General features: G+C 40.0%; 1 protein-coding gene across 3 annotated transcripts in view; it reads left to right on the top strand.

The window, feature by feature from the left end:
• Positions 1–17,926, top strand: part of patz1 (POZ/BTB and AT hook containing zinc finger 1) — a 32,739-nt gene extending 14,813 nt beyond the window's left edge. The window contains exons 4-6 of one of the 3 annotated variants that reach the window (XM_057846329.1): positions 1,377–1,535; positions 4,359–4,568; positions 14,939–17,926. In XM_057846329.1, the coding sequence (XP_057702312.1) occupies positions 1,377–1,535; positions 4,359–4,568; positions 14,939–15,402 (833 nt within the window). In that variant the 3' untranslated portion in view covers positions 15,403–17,926. The remainder of the gene's footprint in view (positions 1–1,376; positions 1,536–4,358; positions 4,569–14,938) is intronic. The other 2 variants (XM_057846330.1, XM_057846331.1) reach the window with 2 other exon arrangements.
• The last annotated feature ends 3,049 nt before the right edge of the window (positions 17,927–20,975 follow it).

The raw sequence follows: 20,975 nt of genomic DNA, 5'->3' as shown, positions 1-20,975 counted from the left end.
GGGATTTAGATCCAGAATCGTCGATAGCCACGACAGAATTCGGCCTAAAACATTTTGATGGTCTCCAGATTTCATGACTCCTTGCACACTGTCAAGGCACCCAGTGCCAGAGGTTGCAAAACAACCACAAAACATCATTGGACCTCCACCACGTTTAAATACAGGCACTGTGTTCTTTTCTTTGTAGGACACATTCTTTTTTTCTGGCACTGGGTGCCTTAACAGTGTGCAAGGAGTCATGAAATCTGGAGATGGGTCGCAATGTAGGGTGTAGTGTCAGAAAACTAGGACTGCGTCAGAGATCATGGGTGTTCCAACAGGACAATGACCCAAAACATACCTCAAATAGCACCAAGAAATGGTTGGAGACAAAGCACTGGAGAATTCTGAGGTGGCCATTGATGAGTCCAAATCTAAATCCCATTGAACATCATGGCGAGATCTTAAAATTGCTGTTGCAAGAAGGCACCCTTCAAATCTGGGAGACCTGGAACAGTTCGCAAAAGAAGAGTGGTCCAAAATTCCATCTGAGTGGTGCACGAAACTTGTTGATGGTTATTGGAGGCGATTGCTTTTTGCTATTTCTTCCAAAGGATGTGGAACCAAATATTGAAGTGAGGGTGAAAACAATTTTGTCCAGCCTATTTTTTGAGTTTTGTCTAAAATTGTGTCAATTTTGACTTTTTTCCTCAGCTGTTTTGTGTTTTTCCAATGCACATTCAAGAAATAAACGCATTCAAACGGAAAACATTTGTAATTGCATTCATTTCTGTGAGTAATGCTGTATTTTCTGGAAAAATTCCAGGGGTGCCAATAATTTCGTCCATGACTGTATATTAAAAACACCCATTGTCAACAATAGCCCTCCAATCCATTTTGACTTAGAGCTTCCAGACTCTCCCAGTCAAAATGGATTAGATCTGCATTGTAGGTTATGGCAGCCAAAGAGTTAAATAGCCCATTATTCTTGTATTGTAAGGCCACGCTAAGTGAAACTTACTTACCATTTTCGGGAAAGTTTTTTTTTTTTTAACAATACCTGCTTGAAATAAAACACATTTTCACCACAACCGCAAGATGTCGTAATGGCATTATCGAGCATCAGCTCCCTTTAAGAGCGACTACTCAAATGTACATAGTTGTACTTATATTGTGTCTCCAGAAAAAATGTGTTAGTGGCACTGTATCCTTATTTGTACTAATTGATTACCGTGATACAGTGCAAATGCTACGTAAATGCGTCATCTTTCCCCCGGATGGTTTCATCCAATCACGTGGTCAAAGCTTTCAGGGTGATCATAGGGTCGGTGTAGCCCATCTCTGTCGAGGCCTTTGGTTGCAAACAACTGCCTTGTTTGTGCTCTTCCTGGTCGCAGGTTTCTCCACTGCCTCCTACCTTAAGGTGCATACAAAGACACACCATGGCTCCTCACTGCCACCTTCTTCCGCGTTGCATCCTTTCCCTGAGACAAGCGGGGAACTACAGATGCACAACGGCGCCCCTTACCACATGGGACGCCAGTTCTCAGTGGAAGGCAAGCAGTCGCCGGGAACCATCCCAAAACATTTATGTCTCTGCCTTTCAACTGGCTTTGCTGCTTTTTTATTTTTATTCCAAAAATGCTTCTGCATCTTTGTGTTATTGCTTAAAACACAAGCACACATCAGCCTATGCTGCTCCAAGCTTGTTACTCACTGTTTGTGTGATGATTGGCAATCTGTGCTAGATCATTTCTAAGTGTCACAGACTAAACAAGCTGTAAATATTCAGTTGTTGTTGCAATTAGCAGTTATTACAATTGTTTGGACATGGCGTACTAAAAACCATGCGAAGCATTTGGCTTTCTGTGTGTGTCTGGCATGACCATGACTGCATATGATTTACTGCTAGGCTGGTCCATTACTAGCTTCTCGCAAGGCACAGCGTTGCATGTCTTTTAATAGTCCATTTCCCATTTGCTGTGGTTTAATCGGAAACAAATTCACAGAACAAATGGCATAGACCAGCTATTTTGACCTCAGAGCCAAAATGTGAGAGACGCAACAAAGAAGGTGCTGCTGCGCACAAGTGTAGGTTTATTCTCAAATAGTAGCCTGTCTCTATTAATAGTTGGCTACTTCAGCCTCAGGGTTCGTACGTGTCCTTGAAATCCTTGGCTTTTACTGTTGTGTTTTTAAGGTTTGAAAAATGCTTGAAGTCCTTAAGTGCTTGGAAGTCTTCGGCACACGATACTTCTCAGCACCCTGTCTGAAAATATAAATTATTAAATGAAGGAAAATGCTTCATCGCGGCTACATGCTCGTTGCTTTCTGTTGATGTCTCACGCCACATCGAGTAAAGTGTATTTGAGTAGTTTAGAGGTTACTCAAGCGAACAGTATACAAATAAAGTAGTGTTTGAATGCATACGTGTACATTTGCTGTGGTTTAGTACAATACTTTTATTGCACGATTAGTTCCTCTTTTTGTTACATTTTTTTCCGCGAATTCCACACCCCCAATGCGAATCGCTGTCTAATCCGGCTGGGAGCAACTTTTCTCGGCTTTGTCACAGCTAGCACTCGGCCTACACGCCTGGCCCTTGATTGACTCCCCTTGTGCACAAGAAAAGTCTTATTTTAAGACTACTTTCGGCGTGAACCCAATAGGTTTTCTTGTTGTTGTTGTTGCTAACTACATTTCCACACAAACGGTGTGAGGTGTGAGAGCTATTTGTCCAGTGTCCCAAACTTCCAAGAAAACGCATTTATCAAAGGTTTTCTCGGCCGTGATGTGTGTGTGTCTCCGTCCACCGACCAGCCACAAAACGAAAACGATCACTGCCGCCGGGACCGCACCCTCCCATTGGGTTAAAGAACTGACACACTTCAATCTAAAATTTCCTGAGCCTCCGGGGTCGAAAAACATTTTGGAAGACTGTTGCGCACTTGTGAGAAGGCACCGTATTTTATTTGCGCTTGATCGGTAAAAAACAACATTGGTATATTGTTTACATGGTACAGTGGTACCTCTACTTAAGAACGTCTCTACATACAGAATTTTCTGGTTAAGACACGCCTCAGTGGGGAAATATTGTCTCTTATTAAAAAAGAAATTTCAGCATAACAAAGGCAAAAATTCAGCGTGGTTGGTACTCGGAGCTCCCAGTCTACTGTGCAATTGGTTATTGCCTAGCTTTTCTGGTATCCAATTAGTTAAGAGAGACCTCTACTGTATGTGTGCATTCCAGCGTCTTCATTCACCCCTTGTGTTCTGACAGCTTTACTTTAGTGTATCAACTTAGTTTTCTTATATCATATTATCTTATATCAGATTTTATGTGTATTGTGCAATAATCTAATGGTTACATATGTTTGTTACATGTTTTGATGCATTTTTATTAATTATAAAAGGTTTATGGCTGAAATTTGGGGGGCTTGGAACAGATTAGGGCATTTACATGGAAAACACGTCTCTAATTAGAGAATTTTCAAGTTAAGAGACAACTTCCAGAATCAATTAATTTCGTAAGTAGAGATACCACTGTAATGGGAAAAACTGTTAAATTGGTATTGAAAGTCCTTAATAAGTGCTTGAATTTGTTTTAAAAAAGGTTCACGAACCCTGCACCCACTACGGTATACAGCTTTCCTAAATAGACAAAATTAGAGAAACACTTTTGCTTTCAAGAGGCACTTTTGCAATATGCGTTGTGCGACAAAAAGACACGCATTGAATTGGATCTTCTCAGATCGGAATCAGTTCTCGTTTAAATGTGGATATAATAATGCTTTGATGCCGTTCTTTAGGTAGTTTTAACTTAAGCCTTTTGAGGGGTGGGGTGTCAGTCACAGATCTTTCTAAATCACCCTACTTCATAAAATATACAACCATTGGCGCTGTCTTAAAGCCATGCAGAAAGTGCTAGCTTACAATGCTTTGACTGTGCTGCTAAGGCAGGTGGCTTTTTAATCATTTGTGATGATGCGGAAACCCAAAGAGAAAACCTCAAATAGCATATTTTCTGAAAGAGTGGCTATCTATTGACAGTTGATGTAGTTGTTTGTTGCTGCATCATTCCAAAAAGCAAGCATGGCCTCCAGCATGCTTTTGGCACGTGCATGCTCATTATGGGATGCAAATATTGTGACTGTCTGAGGCACATCTACTGCCGACAGAGGTTGACGGTTGGATGCTGATCTTGGGAAGATGCTCAGTGGAATAGACTTTGGAGTAGAGTAGATTTTTGTGAAGAGAAACATTTCAATTTTCTGTCTAGCCTGTTATATTTCAAATCCTTCAGAAAGCAATTCCATCTCTGTAGTGTCTGCTCGCCTGTAATGTCTGTCCTTCCTCTTCCTGGATGGGTGGATTTGTAGACGCCAGTCGTCAGCTCGTCCTCTCCTCGCCCGAGGCAGGGGCTCGTTTTCATGGGCTCCCTGGACATCAAGTTCTCTCACAGCCTGGCCCACCAGACTTGGGTTCACAGCCTGAGCAGCTGCTTGTAGGGAAGCCAGGCGGGACTCCATATTTCTGGGAGTGTCGCTCTGGTGGGGTACCCGCTTTCCCTGTCCATGGGCCTGCTGCAGGTCAGTACTGTCCAGCAGGAAGTGGTTGGGGAGGGTGCATGATATTGTTTGGGTGAGGGCAGCTAAACTTAACTCCTGCTTTAAAAAAAAGGACCTTAAGGCCAGAAATTTTCAATCTTCTTTAAAATACAGTATGAGATGAAAAAAGCATGAGGATCGACAATTATAGGGTAATTGCACTGAACATTGCTAAAGAAATGGCCTCCATGGTGGCAGAGTTGCAAAATGAACAAGTATAGCCTCAATACAGATGAAAACACAAATTCAATCGAAAAGGTGAAATTTATTTTTAGGGTTGTGCCGATCACACATTTTTGCACACTGGTTAAAGTCCGAGTCACCTGATTTTAAGGATCTGCCAATACCGAGTACCGATCTGATACCTCGTCTGAAAATGAAAGAGTCCGTTTTCTGATCTCGTGATCGAACTGGGGAAATCCCTAGTCCTTAAACATATGGAGTATTTATTGCATATAGCCCTCAACTCAGTCGCTGCCATTGACCGTTAAATCAAATGTATTCCAACTGGGAAGTCTGACATTGAGTGATAATTCACTGCTATTGATGGTGATAGATGTCCAATCCAATTGACTGATCATAGGATCGCTGCGAGCACTACCAGTCAAAATGGACTGGACGTCTATCTCCCGCAATGGCAGCCAATGACTTAATACATAAAAATTCGATCTTTAAATTATTTGATGAGGCGCGATTTCCAATCTTGTGATCGGATCAGAGACATCTCTAGTTTTTTTGCCCTAGCTACAATTTCCTGTTTAATGCCATTCCATATGGAACACAAGAAAACGTGCAGGACTGCTACATACCTACATCATATTAATAATTGTATATTATATATTCATTAGGGGTGCACGATATCCATTTTTTTAAACCGATGTCGATAACTTCCTGCTCCTCAAAGCCGATATCGATAACAGATAATATATAATTTTTAAAATGTATAACCTGAGTTTTTGAACACCTGGAGGTTTAAAAAAAAAAAAAAAAAAACTAGTGGTGGATTCAACATAGATTTGCCTTTGATCTCACCAGATTTTTTATAATGACATGAACAAAACAGTGCGTTTCACTTCTGCTCTGCCCGACAGCCAGCTAAGAATGAATGCACTTCCATAAACCACAAGGCTTGGTCTTTTCTTGCTTTTATGGGAAGACACTCTTCTTAATATTGTGAAAGTACAACAGAAAAATATACATATTCAATACTCAATATACAACAAACTGCAAAATACACTTATATACACAACTATTATATGTATAGCATTGCACACTAGCTTGAGCTACTAAAGCATTGTCTGGCTTCTATAACACAACTTATGAATTTCTGTACATATGACCCTTCACCACAGAAGTAAACATATATTGCACATCCATATGTTATAGTAAACATAAAATACTTATATTTCCGAGGCGGAAACGTAACAGAAAGCATTCACGACTGTCAATGCTACCGCTAGACACCGCAATGTGTAAGTGATTGAACCAAACTACTGTAACAAAAAATAGATGCAGTGAATTATTCTGACCAGCAGGTGGGAGCAATGCCCCGCAAATGGTCAACTGATTTCCACTACAAGTGTGTAAACTGTAAAGCCAGAACGGTACATATTATCGGTCCTATTATAAATGTTATTGGAATTATCAGGATGACGTCGTAATTCCTATTATCGGCCCGATAATTATCGTGCACAAGTAATATTCATGAACTCAAAAATATTTTTTGAATGTTTCTGTGGTGCTAAAAAAAGGAGCATGTTACTTTAAAGGTCGCACCGCAAAATCTGGCAGTCCACTTACTTTTTTCCTCAAATCTGCTTGACGCCAAGTTCCATATTGGCTAGTGATTAAGTACTCTGGGCAAGTTAACTCTTTCTTTTGGTGAAAAAAGTAGTTCAGACATGAAATGAAAAACTTTTTGTCACTTTCGACCACCAAAGTTTTGGTGTGGTACCTTTGCGTAAGTTGCCTTAGCCCAGGGGTGCCCAAATTGGTCCTGAAGGGCCGCTGTGAGTCCTGGTTTTTGTTCCTACCGATCGCGCACAGACCATTTAACCAATGAGGTTTCTGTTGAAACAAGCAGCACCTTACTACAATCCACTGATTACACTTGTAAGACACCAGATTGGTGCAAAGGTGTCGTCCTGTTTTGTTGGAAAGAAATCCTATACCCGCTATGGCCCATGTGGAATAGCTTGGGGACTACTGCTTTAGCCCTCTTGTACAACTCCAATTGAGAAAACTGAATGGGCTGCTGCATACTAGCAATTTGGCTGAACATTTCCAAACTCCTCAATAACTAGTTTTCATGAGTTTCCAACCATGGTCAATTAGTATTGCAGCAAAATGTCATTTTCTATCATGTGAACTTCACAAATATTTTCGAGGTTTTATGGGTATGAACTGAGATATAGCTGTCTGTTGCCAAGGTATACCAGTACTGTAAATACAGAATACATGCATTGCGTTTTACTTTTACAGTGACCACATAATTTCATACGTACCATTGTACAGTAGTGTTCAAAATAGGGCGATTAATTAAACAATTAATCAGATACATGTCACTTTTTTTCAATTACCTTCACAATTTAACTTGAAGTTGTTTTTGGCATGTTGTAAGTAACAATGAAGACAAAATGGAGGACTATTTCCTTCAAAAATATTTAATCACAGCTTCCTGACTTAACTGTAGTCTACAATTACGGTTTTAAAGGGAGTCTCTTACTTAAAGACTTATAGGCTCTAATAAGCCACAATTGTTCTCTTTTACGAAAATATGTTATTAGAAACACAGAATATGTTGCCATTGCTTTAAAAATCTATAAAATTTAGTACATTTTGACCTACGCAGGGCACCATGTTTTATACGCGCAATGGACACTCGGGGTGATGACGTAGTTTGTCACTGTCACGAGACGAACACTACCGGGTTATGGGAATTTCTTCTGCGCGGCGAGACATCCAACACATGCGCACATCGGTTAAAAGCGGCGAGTACTTACTATTTGTGTTTGTATTGTCTTTTATTACCTTTCCATTTCCTCAAAATACTTTTTGCATGTTTTTCCTTCTCATTCATTTAAGCATTGTGTTTTCTTGTGGTAGCTTTAAAGCAGATTGTTAGCCGTTAAAGTATTTTCATAAGGCATCATTAGTATGTTATGGCTGTATGCGTCTAAACAAAACAAGCTGAAAGTGCACGGTAGTACTTTCGGTGTCAAATTCGCCTTTTATAGAACGTTTTGCCGGTGTAGCACATTCCGGTTTTGTCCTACTCTCGTCTCATCCCGTCTTTCCTGTTCATTTTGCTTTTGCTGCTTGTTTTGTGATATATCGACAGTGCTGTCATGGTTATTAATGTTCCTCTCAGGTTCAAATTGAAAGGGTTGAACAGATGACATGTTTATGTTGCTACAGTCATACTCTGGAAGCCCGGCAGCTTAACTATGTGGCGTCATGGCCCTGTGATGTCAACAACAATGGCTACCTACTAGTTAAACAAATTCTACAAATTGTATAAAAATGAAAATATCAAGAGGGGTTTCAATATCAAATTATTTTAACTCCTAATAACGTTTATTTTTCAAGAACTATAAATCTTTCAATGGGTGGATCCTTTTAAGTACATAAAACTTGTTAAAGTTTTTAATAAAGGTTCTGAGTATGAAACAAAAAAAAATTCTCTGTCCACAAATCAGACAAGTCTTTTTCATGCAAATAAAAAAAGTGCTGCTAATTGACACTTTTTTCTTGTGGGCAAAGCGCTGATATAAATTGTCAATGACTCATTTATTAACATTATTATACATATATACATATATTAAACAACAAAATCGAATAGGCAGGAGGCAGACTGTAATGAAGTGGTTTTCTTTATTAAACAGTTGTTCATAAATTCAATCTAAATCCAATTTAAAAGCACACGCTCTTGTTTGAAAATCAACAGTTTGAATGGGAGTTGGTGTTGAAAAAAAAACTTAAGCTGTTAAATCAATGGGTTTGTGTGCGGTTTCTCCGTGCTAGGTATTAACGTCTAATAAACAAAGAATGCAAACTATACAATTGGCTTAATTTTCTCACCCCTAACGGAGGCACACTGGATTGAACAACACAAAAGACAATCAGTCTCGACACTTCGTAATATTGAGTCAGCAACCCAAACTTGGTGTAGCAGTGAACTCTCTCTCTCTCGCGCTTAAAACTGACGCGCGAAGCCTGACATTACACACAAACAAGGACCCAAATGGGACCGCTCATCGCTGCTGGGAAAAAAATTGTTTCTCAAATTCATTGAAAACTAATTCATTGATCGATTTTAATCGAATAAATCAATTAGTTGTTGCATCCTTAGTTCAAAATAATAGCAGTCCAATGTGACTAACTCGATTAATCCAGGATTTCAGTGTATTTTTAATGGCAAACAAGTTATCAGTAAGTGCAGTAGATTCTCAGAAAACCCAGCATTCATAAGGCTGTGCAATTAGGCAATTAGTTGAAAATGGTGTGTTAAAAACGGTAATGTCTGCTGTTGACTTTACAAACTCAAAACTAATTTTGTACCAACTTTTTTGTTTCTAGGATTTAGAAACTCAAGAGATTCAACACTCAATTGTTCTCAGCTTGTGCCCATCTTTTCAGCACTTATCTTTAAACATGTTTCATGTATTAAGAAGAAAAAAATCAAAATGAATGGAGAGTCACTTAGTCACTTAAAAATACCATAATGGAACACTATAAATGGAGCAGTGTGGGCAGTATAATGTGTATTTTATCTTTTTCTTTCTTCCATTTATTTGTTACGGAAGACGTTACAGACCTTTTGAGGTGTTCATTCATTTGAAGAAAATTCACTTAAATACACTGCCAATCGCCACATTGTTACTAGGGGTGTGCAATTTTAGGCACCCCACGATTCGATTCGATTATGATTCAGGGTGCTACGATTCGATTATTGAACGATGATCCTTGTATTGACGATGATCACGGTTATCACGATTATCAATGCATCGTGCATTTCTAATTAATAAAGTAGCCAAACAAATTTATGTCCATTATTTATTTAAAATATCCTAAGGATTCAGCAGGAACGATGTAAACATGCCCATACAACAAAAAGCTGCCCTTAAACTGCATTTTTTTTTCTTTTTTTTTTTACAAGAGTGCAAAAAATTTAACCATTTTAAAGGCAGTACTTATTTCTCTCAACAATACAATAACATTTACACAAGTGGAATGAATTCCACATTTTCTGTAAACCAAGTGTCTTTACGTCTGACATGCCCAAAGTCCGGCCCGGGGGCCAAATGCGGCCCGTGGTCAAATTTCATCCGGCCCCCAGCCTCTGTCATAAAATCAGTAACATCTGGCCCGCACACAGACTTAATAAATTGGTCAGCAGTACTGCCACCAGCATATGAAGTAGCTTACACACTAAATGCTGCTCCTCATTTACCCACTAAAAGGCAGCAGCACTCTAAGCAACATTACCCCGTGTGACCCTTTACTTCCAATTTTCTAAAATGGCGACAATCAACAAAAAAAGTTGACTGTGATCGCCGATGCTTCAATGATAGGTGAAAATTGGACTATTTCTTCACTAAAATACGCAACAGCCGTGTCTGCCTCATTTGCAAAGAGACAGTCGCTGTTTTTAAAGAGTTCAATGTGAGGCAATATGACCAAACAAGACATGCTGACCTGTACGACAAGATTACAGGCAGCGTGAAATTGAAGCAACTTGAAGCTAGTTTAATTGCACAGCAGCAGTATATCGCAAGAGCCCGAGAGTCGAAAGAGAACGGCACAAGGCTAGTTGCGAGATTGTTGAAATTATTACCGTATTGGCCCGAATATAAGACTGCCCTGATTATAAGACGACCCCCTCTTTTTCAAGACTCAAGTTTCAATAAAAACTTTTTGAACACCAAATTAATTTTTATACAGAAAATAATTACAGTACATCTGAAACAAATGATTATAACAATATATTTGAGAGAAAAAGCATGTTATTTTGCCTCATTCAAATGTTAATATCCGAACATTTAAATATGTAAACTAAAGTGCAATCACATTCGTAAATGAATGGCTTCTGGTTTTTAAAATGTAGATAAACCAATCTATTGTGATAAAACAACAAAACTGCAAAAACTGCATTAACCATCAAAGTGAAGTCTAACTGTAACTGTAGTCCTGAAACAAATCTGAAAGGAAAAACATTTCAATAAAATAATGCAAACTGGTTAAACTTGAGAGTAGCTGAGATCTGTCATGACAGAACATCGCTTCAATGATATCTGGCGCCATCTAGCGTCGTGAATGGGTATAACGTCTAGACTGCGAATATAAGACGAACCCAACTTTTTCAGTCTTATTTCAATGCAAAAAACACCATCTTATATTAGGGCCAATACGGTAATTAAAAAAGATAATGAGGCAAATATGACACACAGAATGGCTTGCTTAAATATATTGTTCTATGTAAAGGTTGTCAGCCAAGGTCGGCCCCCCACATTTTTACCACACCAAATCTGGCCCCCTTTGCAAAAAGTTTGGACACCCCTGCTTTACGTCTTTTAACCAATATACTTGGTTTTCACAGATTTCTATACTATTTCGCATGTTTGTAGCGTTACCGCTATTACTTAATCATGGTTTTACAAATTCTGCATATGAAATACACGTTAGCGAATGGGCTAATTAGCTTAGCACTCGGCGCTAACGGTTAACATCTCAAAAACAACAACAATAAAGGCTAAACAGTACAAGAGGGTTTGTGTACTCACCTCTTATAGACAAACACAGGTCTTAGCAACACACTCAGGACATTTTTCAATTGACATGACTTGAAACTACTGATGGACAACTGAAAGGCAAGGAGCAACGAAAGATCTCTCTTCCCCACTTGCTCTAAAAAATAACTTAAGCACAGAAGCGCGACCGCCGGGTCCCTGCCTGTCTCATACACAAATTTATTTTCCAGTCTTTTGAAAATGAGTAAATCTCTCGCTCATTAGCCAGCAGCATCCATCATAACGTTGTGCGTGCATCCGTTAAGTGTCTGGGCGGCAGACGTGTCTTGAATTTCGTTCCACTACGAGCGGCTGTCATAAAGTTATTAGGGAAAATCATCGTTTTTGAACATTTATGAATTGTAATCGAATCGTCACGTGTCGAATCGTGATGCATCTAATAATCGATTTTCTGGCACTCCCTTAATTGTTACCCTTTCTATTATAACAATTAAGCTTCAACAGCTTGGGGAGTCCACTTCTCATGTAGCTACTTGTCAAACGTTGTTTGGTAGAAAAAAAATGATACAGTATAGTATATGCATCTGGCATTGTTGCCTGATAAAGACAACAATGTAGTTTTTCCCCATTGCAGCAAAATAGTGTGTGTGCAGGGGTCAGCAGGTATGTGTGTTTGTGAATGTCATCAACTATTCCTTTGTTTGTTTTTTTTTTCTTTTTCAATTTTACGACTCATGTGAAATTGTTGTAAAGCACTTTGAGGACCTTTCGGGTGTTTTGTAAAGGACTATAGACATAAACTTTTTTTTTTTTTTTTTTTGAAATTATTGTTAGGCTTTATTTATGTTGTTTGAACATTATACATCTTAATTCGGCATCGGTCACTTACTAGACATGTTTTTAGGGTCTTTTCCAAAGGGGAACCAGTTATCACATTTTCTGTTAAACATTCCTGTGGAAGTTGATCTAAGCCAGTGCCTCTCAATTATTTTCTGTTATGACCCGCTCCCCCAGGAAGTTCCGCACCTCCCCAACTCTGCTACCACTGTAAAAATACTGTGGTATCGTTTGCATATAAAATTCTTAGTACTTAGTAAATTCTTAGTAATTCCAAATACACCTCTGCGTAACATTGTTATTTTTAATATTAAAGAAAATATATAGATCCACTTACAATAACGTGTTAAAAAAAAAAAAAATCCATACTGTAAAAATACATTAATTTTAATTAATTTGTTGACCGTTTGATACTGAAAAATAAAATTTAATAAAATCAATAAATAATAATAAATTCAAATTGATTAGCAAGATTAACTCATGAGGACAACATGCCAAACAATTAGACCGAAAAAACAAGAATTAATAGAACAAAAACGACAGTGTCATTCGACAGAGGGACAGTTTTTATTTTTGCTGCAGACAGTATCAGCTCCTTTGCTATTGTGTGGGGTTATTTTACACTGAGCAACTTGGTATGCCACCTTATATGATGCTGACAGTACTCGCTGGTTTACTGATGTAACACTGACAAAGCGGGAGGATTGTTCGCAATATTCAGCACGTTTTCGCTGAAAAAAATAATTACTGCTATCCGCAGCGAACATTTTTAGACAAAGTAAATAGACTGTTTTTTTTCTCGTCTCCCACTGTACTAAAGTCAAAGCCAAATGCTACATACGCTTCTTCATATTTCCTTGTCTTAGCTTTTCATATCTCCAGTGCTCTTTGTTGTGTGCTGTTGTTTGGTTCAAAAATATTGCGCACACGCTGAAAATGACAGTGGCACTGCCACCTACTGAGTGGATGTGCAATAACACTGTATTCTAGTACGGCAAAAAAGTACGTTCCCCAAGGTCACATGTGCCACCCCCAGCATCGCTCCACGCCCCCCTGGGGGGGCCCGCCCCACTATATCAGAAGTATTGATCTAAGCAAATGCTGGGTAAGACATGCTATAGAAAAGTTTCTATGGCATCTGGAGAAATGAATCCCAGCAGTGGAACCAAAAAAACAATAATTCTAATAGTGTTGAAATGTGAAGGTGGAACTGGCCATTAAAACTGATATAATTAGAGACCATATTGCAAAGCATTAATAAAATGCAATACGTCCAGAATTGGACTAAAGCTGAATCCTAGCTTCCAACTGATACTTACAGTGGGGAGAACAAGTATTTGATACACTGCCGATTTTGCTGGTTTTCCCACTTGCAAGACATGTCGAGGTCTGTAATTTGTATTATAAGTTCTCTTCAACTGTGAGGGACGGAATCTTAATACAAAAATCCAGAAAATCACATTGTATAATTTTTAAATAATAAATTTGTATTTAACTGCATGAAATAAGTATTTGATACATTACCAACTAGTAAATATTTCGGCTCTTAGTTCTTTTTTAAGAACCCCTCCTGTTCTCCACTCATTACCGGAAGTAACTGCACCTGTTTGAACTTGTTACCTGTATAAAAGACACCTGTTCACATGCTCAAACAAACAAACTCCAACCTCTCCACAATGGCCAAGACCAAAGAGCTGTGTAAGGACATCAGGGATAAAATAATAGACCTGCACAAGGCTGGGATGGGCTACAGGAAAATAAGCAAGCAGCTTGGTGAGAAGGTAACAACTGTTGGAGCGATTATTAGAAAATGGAAGAAGTTCAAGTTGACGGTCAGTCTGCCTGGTTCTAGGCTCCATGCAAGATCTCTCCTCACGGGGCATCACTGATCATGAGGAAGGTGAAGGATATTCCAGAACTACACGGCAGGACCTGAAGAGAGCTGGAACCACAGTCTCGAAGAAAACCATCAGAAACACATTACGCCGTCATGGATTAAAATCCTACAGCGCACGCAAGGTCCCGCTGCTGAAGCCAGTACATGTCCAGACACGTCTGAAGTTTGCCACTAACCATCTCGATGATCCAGAGGAGCAATGGGAGAAGGTCATGTGGTCGGATGAGACCAAAATTGAACTTTTTGGTCTAAACTCGGCTCGTCGTGTTTGGAGGAAAAAGAAGGATGAGTACAACCCCAAGAACACCATCCCAACCGTGAAACATGGAGGAGGAAACATCATTTTTTGGGGCTGCTTCTCTGCCAAGGGTACAGGACGACTGCATTGTATTGAGGGGAGGATGGATGGGGCTATGTATCGCCAGATCTTGGCTGACAACCTCCTTCCTTCAGTGAGAGCCCTCAAGATGGGTCGTGGCTGGGTCTTCCTGCATGACAACGACCCAAAGCACACAGCCAAGGCAACTAAAGAGTGGCTCCGTAAGAAGCATCTTATGGTCCTGGAGTGGCCTAGCCAGTCACCAGATCTAAACCCGATAGAAAATCTATGGAAATGCAAATTTATTATTTAAAAATCATACGTGATTTTCTGTTTTTTTTTTGTATTAGATTCTGTCCCTCACAGTTGAGAACTTATGATACAAATTACAGACCTCTACATGCTTTGCAAGTGGGAAAACCAGCAAAATCGGCAGTTTATCAAATATTTGTTCTCCCCACTGTATCTCAACTCGCCTGTTATAAAAGCCAGTTGTCCTAATGCATTATTCTCTTTACCCATTTCCCCCTTCCCTTCCTTTCGATTATAGATGGACAGGAAAATGACGGCAAATGTCCTCACCTGGAGTCTGAAGAATCGGATCCTTCATTTGGGGAACTTTCCAACTGTGACGAAATGAAATCCCCACCCAAATCAGACAGGCCGGAGCTGGAGCTGCCCTCGCTGGCCTGCAATGGAACCTCTGTGAGGGCACTGGGCTCTCCTGAGGGTCCCAAAGCTAAGACAGAACCCGAGAAGAAATTCAACTGCGGCATCTGCGGTCAGGCCTTCCGCACCAAGTCCTACCTCAGGAAACACCAGCACAGAGTGCACAAAACGCCCAGGGCTCAGGCCGGGTCTGGATCTGGTTTAAGCGAGCTGGCTCCCTTCTCGCCGCAGCAGAGCATGTCTCTGCTGGAGTCCTTCGGTTTCCAGATAGTCCAATCGGCCTTCGCCTCCTCACTGGTGGACGCGGATGCGGGTCAAAGCGGGCTGGACTTTGGAGGGAAGTGACGCGTACGTTTGGTTTCTTATGTTCTCCTCTAAGCCAGCTTGATCACCTTACCCCAGTTGCTCCGTGTTTGACTATTAACTTTGCCTCAAGACTACTTCTCTTGCTTAATGTGTATATTTTTGCCAGACTGCCATATGATTCCTACTTTTTCTACATTTTCATAGAATGGGAAGTGCATATACGGTTATGTAATTATCTTTGTAATGAAAAGACATGAAGGTGATCTCTCCTTTGTATCGGTTTTTGAAAAACTTTAAGTTGATTTGATTATTCATTGAGCTTTCTTAGCCACGCGTGTCTGGACGTGATAAATCGGCGCGTATACCCGACGCCCCTGCTCGCTCTTCTGAAACCATCTCGCCCTTCAGGCCGACAGGCAGAGCTTAAATGATTTTTTTATGTTGCGTTTTCCCAACATGGTTGTTTAATCAATTGCATATTCAAGAATTTGAATTTGTTCAATGCAAGTAATTTGCATCGTTCGCATTTGCTTTAGTCACAAGAAGAAGCAAAACACCGACAGAAGAGGAAAGTTAAAAGGCACTTTTTATTTTGCATTTATCTTTTTTTTGCTCATACAAATCAAGAATGAGACCGTAGAAAAACATTTTTCTTCACTGCTGAAACCTTAAATGAGGTGACGGTCATCAGCTTGCACAAAAGTGACCAAGTTCAAAACGGAAACTCGCCATTATCCCGTTAGCAATTATTTACCCCAAACGATAACGTTCCCAAAATCCTTTGTGTTCCGAACATTTACTCACCGATCGGGGACCAAGGGCAGGTGAATTATCGTAATATATTTTAATAAATGTAGATTTCTATTTTATTAACTTATTTATACCCCTTCTTTCGGGTGAAGTTTTGTTTCTTTATGTGTGTAAATGTCAAACTGATCTGTCAATTTTGAAGCTCTCGTAAGTTATGTTTTAGGAGATGTGCGAGTGTGCGAACATATGTGTTAAAGGGCATGTGACCAGGCAGCAGCCAGACCAATCATAAACACAAATGAGAAGTTTCTACTGTATTGTTTAATGGAAATGTACTAAAGAAATGTGGGAATATTTGAATATTCGAGCCAATGCTCAGCTAGGAAGGATAAACATTTCCACATATGACAACTCGAGTTCCGAGTAATATTTTCTTTTGTCTCTTTTGCATTGACCAACTAGTCGCACCAAGTGAGGTGTGTTGCGTGTTCCATCTCCTACTTATTGTTTTGAATAGAGTGACTGTATTGTCTGTTTCTATATTATTTATGCTTATATCGTGAAGTGTAACAAGTGTATATATACGCCATCCATATGCACATTCTATAAATATATATAAATATTGACCGAATCAATGAGGTTTTGTTACTGGTGGACCTGTACATAAGCAACTTGTTTTGCTTTTGTCCGTTGTGCTAGAAGCTTGTTAAATTATGTTACAACTTTGGCTGAGTGTCAATCAAGTATGCGCGGTCACAATGTCAGCTGCTTGCTTTTTTTGTTATTTTGTTGCGATCCATTCTTTCACGAAAGGCTTGTGTTGTTATTGGAGGACATGGTGAATTTGCTTCACTTGCATTGGTACTTAATTGTTAAAGAGCTTTGTTTTCCTTTAGCCCTAAATGTTTGGCTTTTTTGATCTGTTGCAAAGTGCCTTCCACATACTGATTGTGCACAGCAGTGGATTTAAAGGTTGTCTTTCAGAGAATTGTACCGTGACTTACATTGGAACTTTGATTTTCTACAAAACACAAAATGTACAGAATCTGAACTTGGTATTACTATATCGTCATATAAAACACGCTCACAAAAAAAAAAAAAAAAAAAAGCTTTTAAAACATGTGCGCTACATGTTTTGTTATCACGTATTTGGACAAATTTCCGTATAAGCAGCATACTTTTCTACAGTATAAATCTTTTGTTTTTGTACTCTGTTATTGAGTCTCTTGTTGCTACAGAGACGAGGATCCAATAAATTGCAATGGAAAAGCCTGTCATCTGCACTGTCAGTGATCTTTTTCTTTACAAAGTGATATTAAAACACTGAACTATTGGATATCATTATTTACAAGACATTTACCGTAATTTTCGGACTATAAGACGCACACTTTTCCCCTCATTTTGAATCCTGCGGTTTATAGTCCAGTGTGACTTATTAGGTAACCTGTCATAAGCATTCATTAATGCTGATGACTGTGTCATGTCATAATTATGATTGCCTTATGACGTGAAGGAATCCGACCTAGCCAGACCGCCGGAATCTCGCTGTCGCAGATCCAATGGCCCGGGCTGGCAGGACTCCGGCAATCCGGCCAGAAGGTCAAACTCTCAAGCGAGCAGGCAATCTCCTTCTGGGGATACCCGCTTCTAAATCTAAAACTTGTCCTTTTACTTTTTTATTCGCCCGGCCTAAACTACGACCATGGACTGTGTACTTGATACGTTTTTTTTTTTTTTTAAACACTCTATTACTCGAATTATCCACTGCATATTACCACAATACAACAATTACCGTTAGACAAAACACAAATGGTCCAGGACCGCCCCGAGTCAACTGTTTAAATACTACAACTGTTTAAATACTACAGCTACTTAAACTATACAACAACTACTTAAATTATGACAAAACGTCTTTTATCTTTAATTTTGTGGTGCAATTAGAGTTCCAGTTGATCCGTCCGCAGTCACTTGTCCATCACCTCCTTGTCTGAGTCCCATCCAACAAAAATCACAAGGGTCACCAAATTGAAGGAATCAGACCTTCTTGCCAGACCGCCTGAATCGCACCAGCTGAACCGCCGGACCCGCGCTGGCGCAGATCCAACGGCCCGGGCCGGCAGGACCCCAGCAATCCAGCCAGAAGGGCAAACTCCGTGCATTCACCTTAGTCTTAACCCTTTGTACTGACTCCCATTTTGAAAGGATTCAAGAAGGCTCACCGAGAACAAGTTGACAATTTATTCGGGTCAACAGCGATCAAAACGGCAAGGCGAAACAAACACTCTGGCGAGGAGGCAAACTCGTTCCACGGTCACCATATCAGAGGTCAACAAAAGGTTCCCGAGAAAAATCACAACAGTTAATTAAACATTGTCTTTTTAAGGCTCTCGCGGGGCGGTGCCGTGTGTAGGAAGAAGGGTGTGTTTGGGATTATTGTCTGTTTTTGGATTGGACAGGAGGATTCGGGAGTTACTGTTGTCCGGGCAACAAGGGTTGTGGATTTTGCCACCTCAGCGTCAAAGGGGCAGTCGTGTTATCAGTTGGATATCGGGCGTTCTCCGGGGCTCCTTGTATTGGGAGAGAGCGTCCCGCACGGAGAACTGATTGCGAGAGTTGGTGCGTCAATCCTGCTCATGACGCATACGTTGGGCTTCCGTGATAAGAAGGCGTCGTGTATCTTTTATGCCCTATATTCTGCTTAAACTCTGGTATAAGTGCTATTTATTTTATATTGGGTATGTTAGGGTAATACAAACAGACGGTGTCTACGAGAAAAGGTACTATCTCCTTCAGACGCCACTGTCGAATAAAGTGTTCAGAGTATCCGCGGGATCTTAAAAAGTCTGAAAAAGTCTTAAATCCAAGAATTTCAATTTAAAGCCTTAAAATATCTAAAATTCTAAAATCTCATAAAAGGTCTTAAATACGACCATGAAAGGTCTCAAAAAAACTTCTGACTTTACTATTATTTGGAACATGCATAAACTTCAGTCTCGCTTTTAAATGTTCCGATTTTTGAGGACGCTATAACGTAACGACAAAACCGAACTACCTGTGCTGCCCGGTCAGAATTTATCGACCACTACCAGCTATTGCTGTGCACGCGCAGTTTTTACTTTCTCTTTTCATGTTGTTGTTGGCGCCGGCTATGGTGGACAGCGTTGTGTTGCACAAGTTCTGAAATAAATGATTAAAAACCTGACGAAGCTGCAGACTTCCTTGCCGATGTTACAACATACAGTGGTCTGAAAAAGTATCTGAACCTTTTGGATTTTCTCACATTTCTGCATAAAATCACCATCAAATGTGAGCTGATCTTTGTCAAAATCAAACAGATGGAAAAAAAAACAGTGCTTTAACTAAAACCACCCAAACATTTATAGGTTTTCATCTTTTAATGAGGGTAGTATGCAAACAGTGACAGAAGGAGGAAAATAAGTGAACCATCACATTTAATATTTTGTGACCCAGCAGTGGCTTCCTCCCATGAACACAATTCCTGGCCATAGTTTTACATATAGTTGATGTGTGCAGAGATATTGGACTGTGCCAGTGATTTCTGTAAGTCTATAGCAGACACTCTAGGATTCTTTTTTAAATCTCTGAGTATTCTGCACTGAACTCTTGGCATCATCTTTGGTGGACGGCCACTCCAATGGAGAGAAGCAACAGTGCCGAACTCTCTCCATTTGTAGACTACTTCTCTGACTGTCGATTGATGAACATCCAGACTTCTAGAGGTGGTTTTGTATCCTTTCCCAGCTTTATTCAAATCAAGAATCCTTGATCGCAGGTCTTCAGACTGCTCTTTTGACCGAGCCATGATGCACGTCTGACAATGATTCTCATTGTCTGATGAGAACAGCTAGTTTCCCTGCTACTACGGACAGGAGAGCTCGCCAGGGAAGCAGCTGGACAATGACTGCCGAACAAACCGGCCGACGTGGTAGGAGCGTGTCGCTGCCAAATGGTCATCATGAATATGGCAAAATAATGCTTTACTACACGGCGAAGACGTAAACAGAGAGTCATACGAGAGCGGCTGCAGTTGATGTGCAGCTAATGTGTATGAGGAGAGCTTTTTACATGCCAATCCATGATCAAACATAAGTAGTCCTTTATTTAATGAAAGTTTGTAGTGTTTACTTTGTATTCGCTATATTCGCGGCTATTTTAAAAACAAAGTTGCAATTTCTGAACAGTCGGAAAATTTGACAGAATAAGCCGACTAGCCTATAGTGCTCTCCCGGCGAGAAACACGTTTACTCACTTCCTCGTAAGTCCCATGGTCCCACAGTAGTAGGGCTTGTTTTGGCCAATATCCACCGGTGAATGGGAACCTTTTGAAACTCCAAAATGGCACACATGTTTCTCCCTCGTGCAGCAAGATTTTTCTGCTGGCGTGATACGAAAAATGAAGGTATTACTCCACAAAATCAGCTGAATCCTTAGTCCTTCTCATACAACAGTATGGCTGTATAGTGAAGAGTACTCCTTCCTCCGTACACGTCACAGCGCCCTCTTTCTCAACTCGAGACTGTTGCCGGAAGTCACTCATTTTCATGGCGCGCGATTCAAAAAACGAAATAAATATAGCGATCGCTTCCACACAAATCCAAGCGGTCCATTTCATTCAGGAGCATAAAATACTGCGTGTATTATGAAATAAACATGCTTTTTCGTGTCACAGGCACTTTAAGTCTTGCCTGGCACGGCCAGACTGTTCTCACTGTATTTTTCTAACACTGAGAGAATAGTCTGGGACCCAGCCCATTAACGGCCTCTCGAGCAAGTACAAAATCAATCGTCAAATCAGATTCGTTTATTTACGTGACGTGTTCTTAATGAGCAATGTCACTCTT

This window comes from Corythoichthys intestinalis, chromosome 9 (genome assembly GCF_030265065.1).
Source record: "Corythoichthys intestinalis isolate RoL2023-P3 chromosome 9, ASM3026506v1, whole genome shotgun sequence".
Classification (NCBI taxonomy): Eukaryota; Metazoa; Chordata; class Actinopteri; order Syngnathiformes; family Syngnathidae; genus Corythoichthys; species Corythoichthys intestinalis.
The sequence above is the reverse complement of the archived record's forward strand: the minus strand, read 5'-3'. Positions and strand labels throughout refer to the sequence as shown.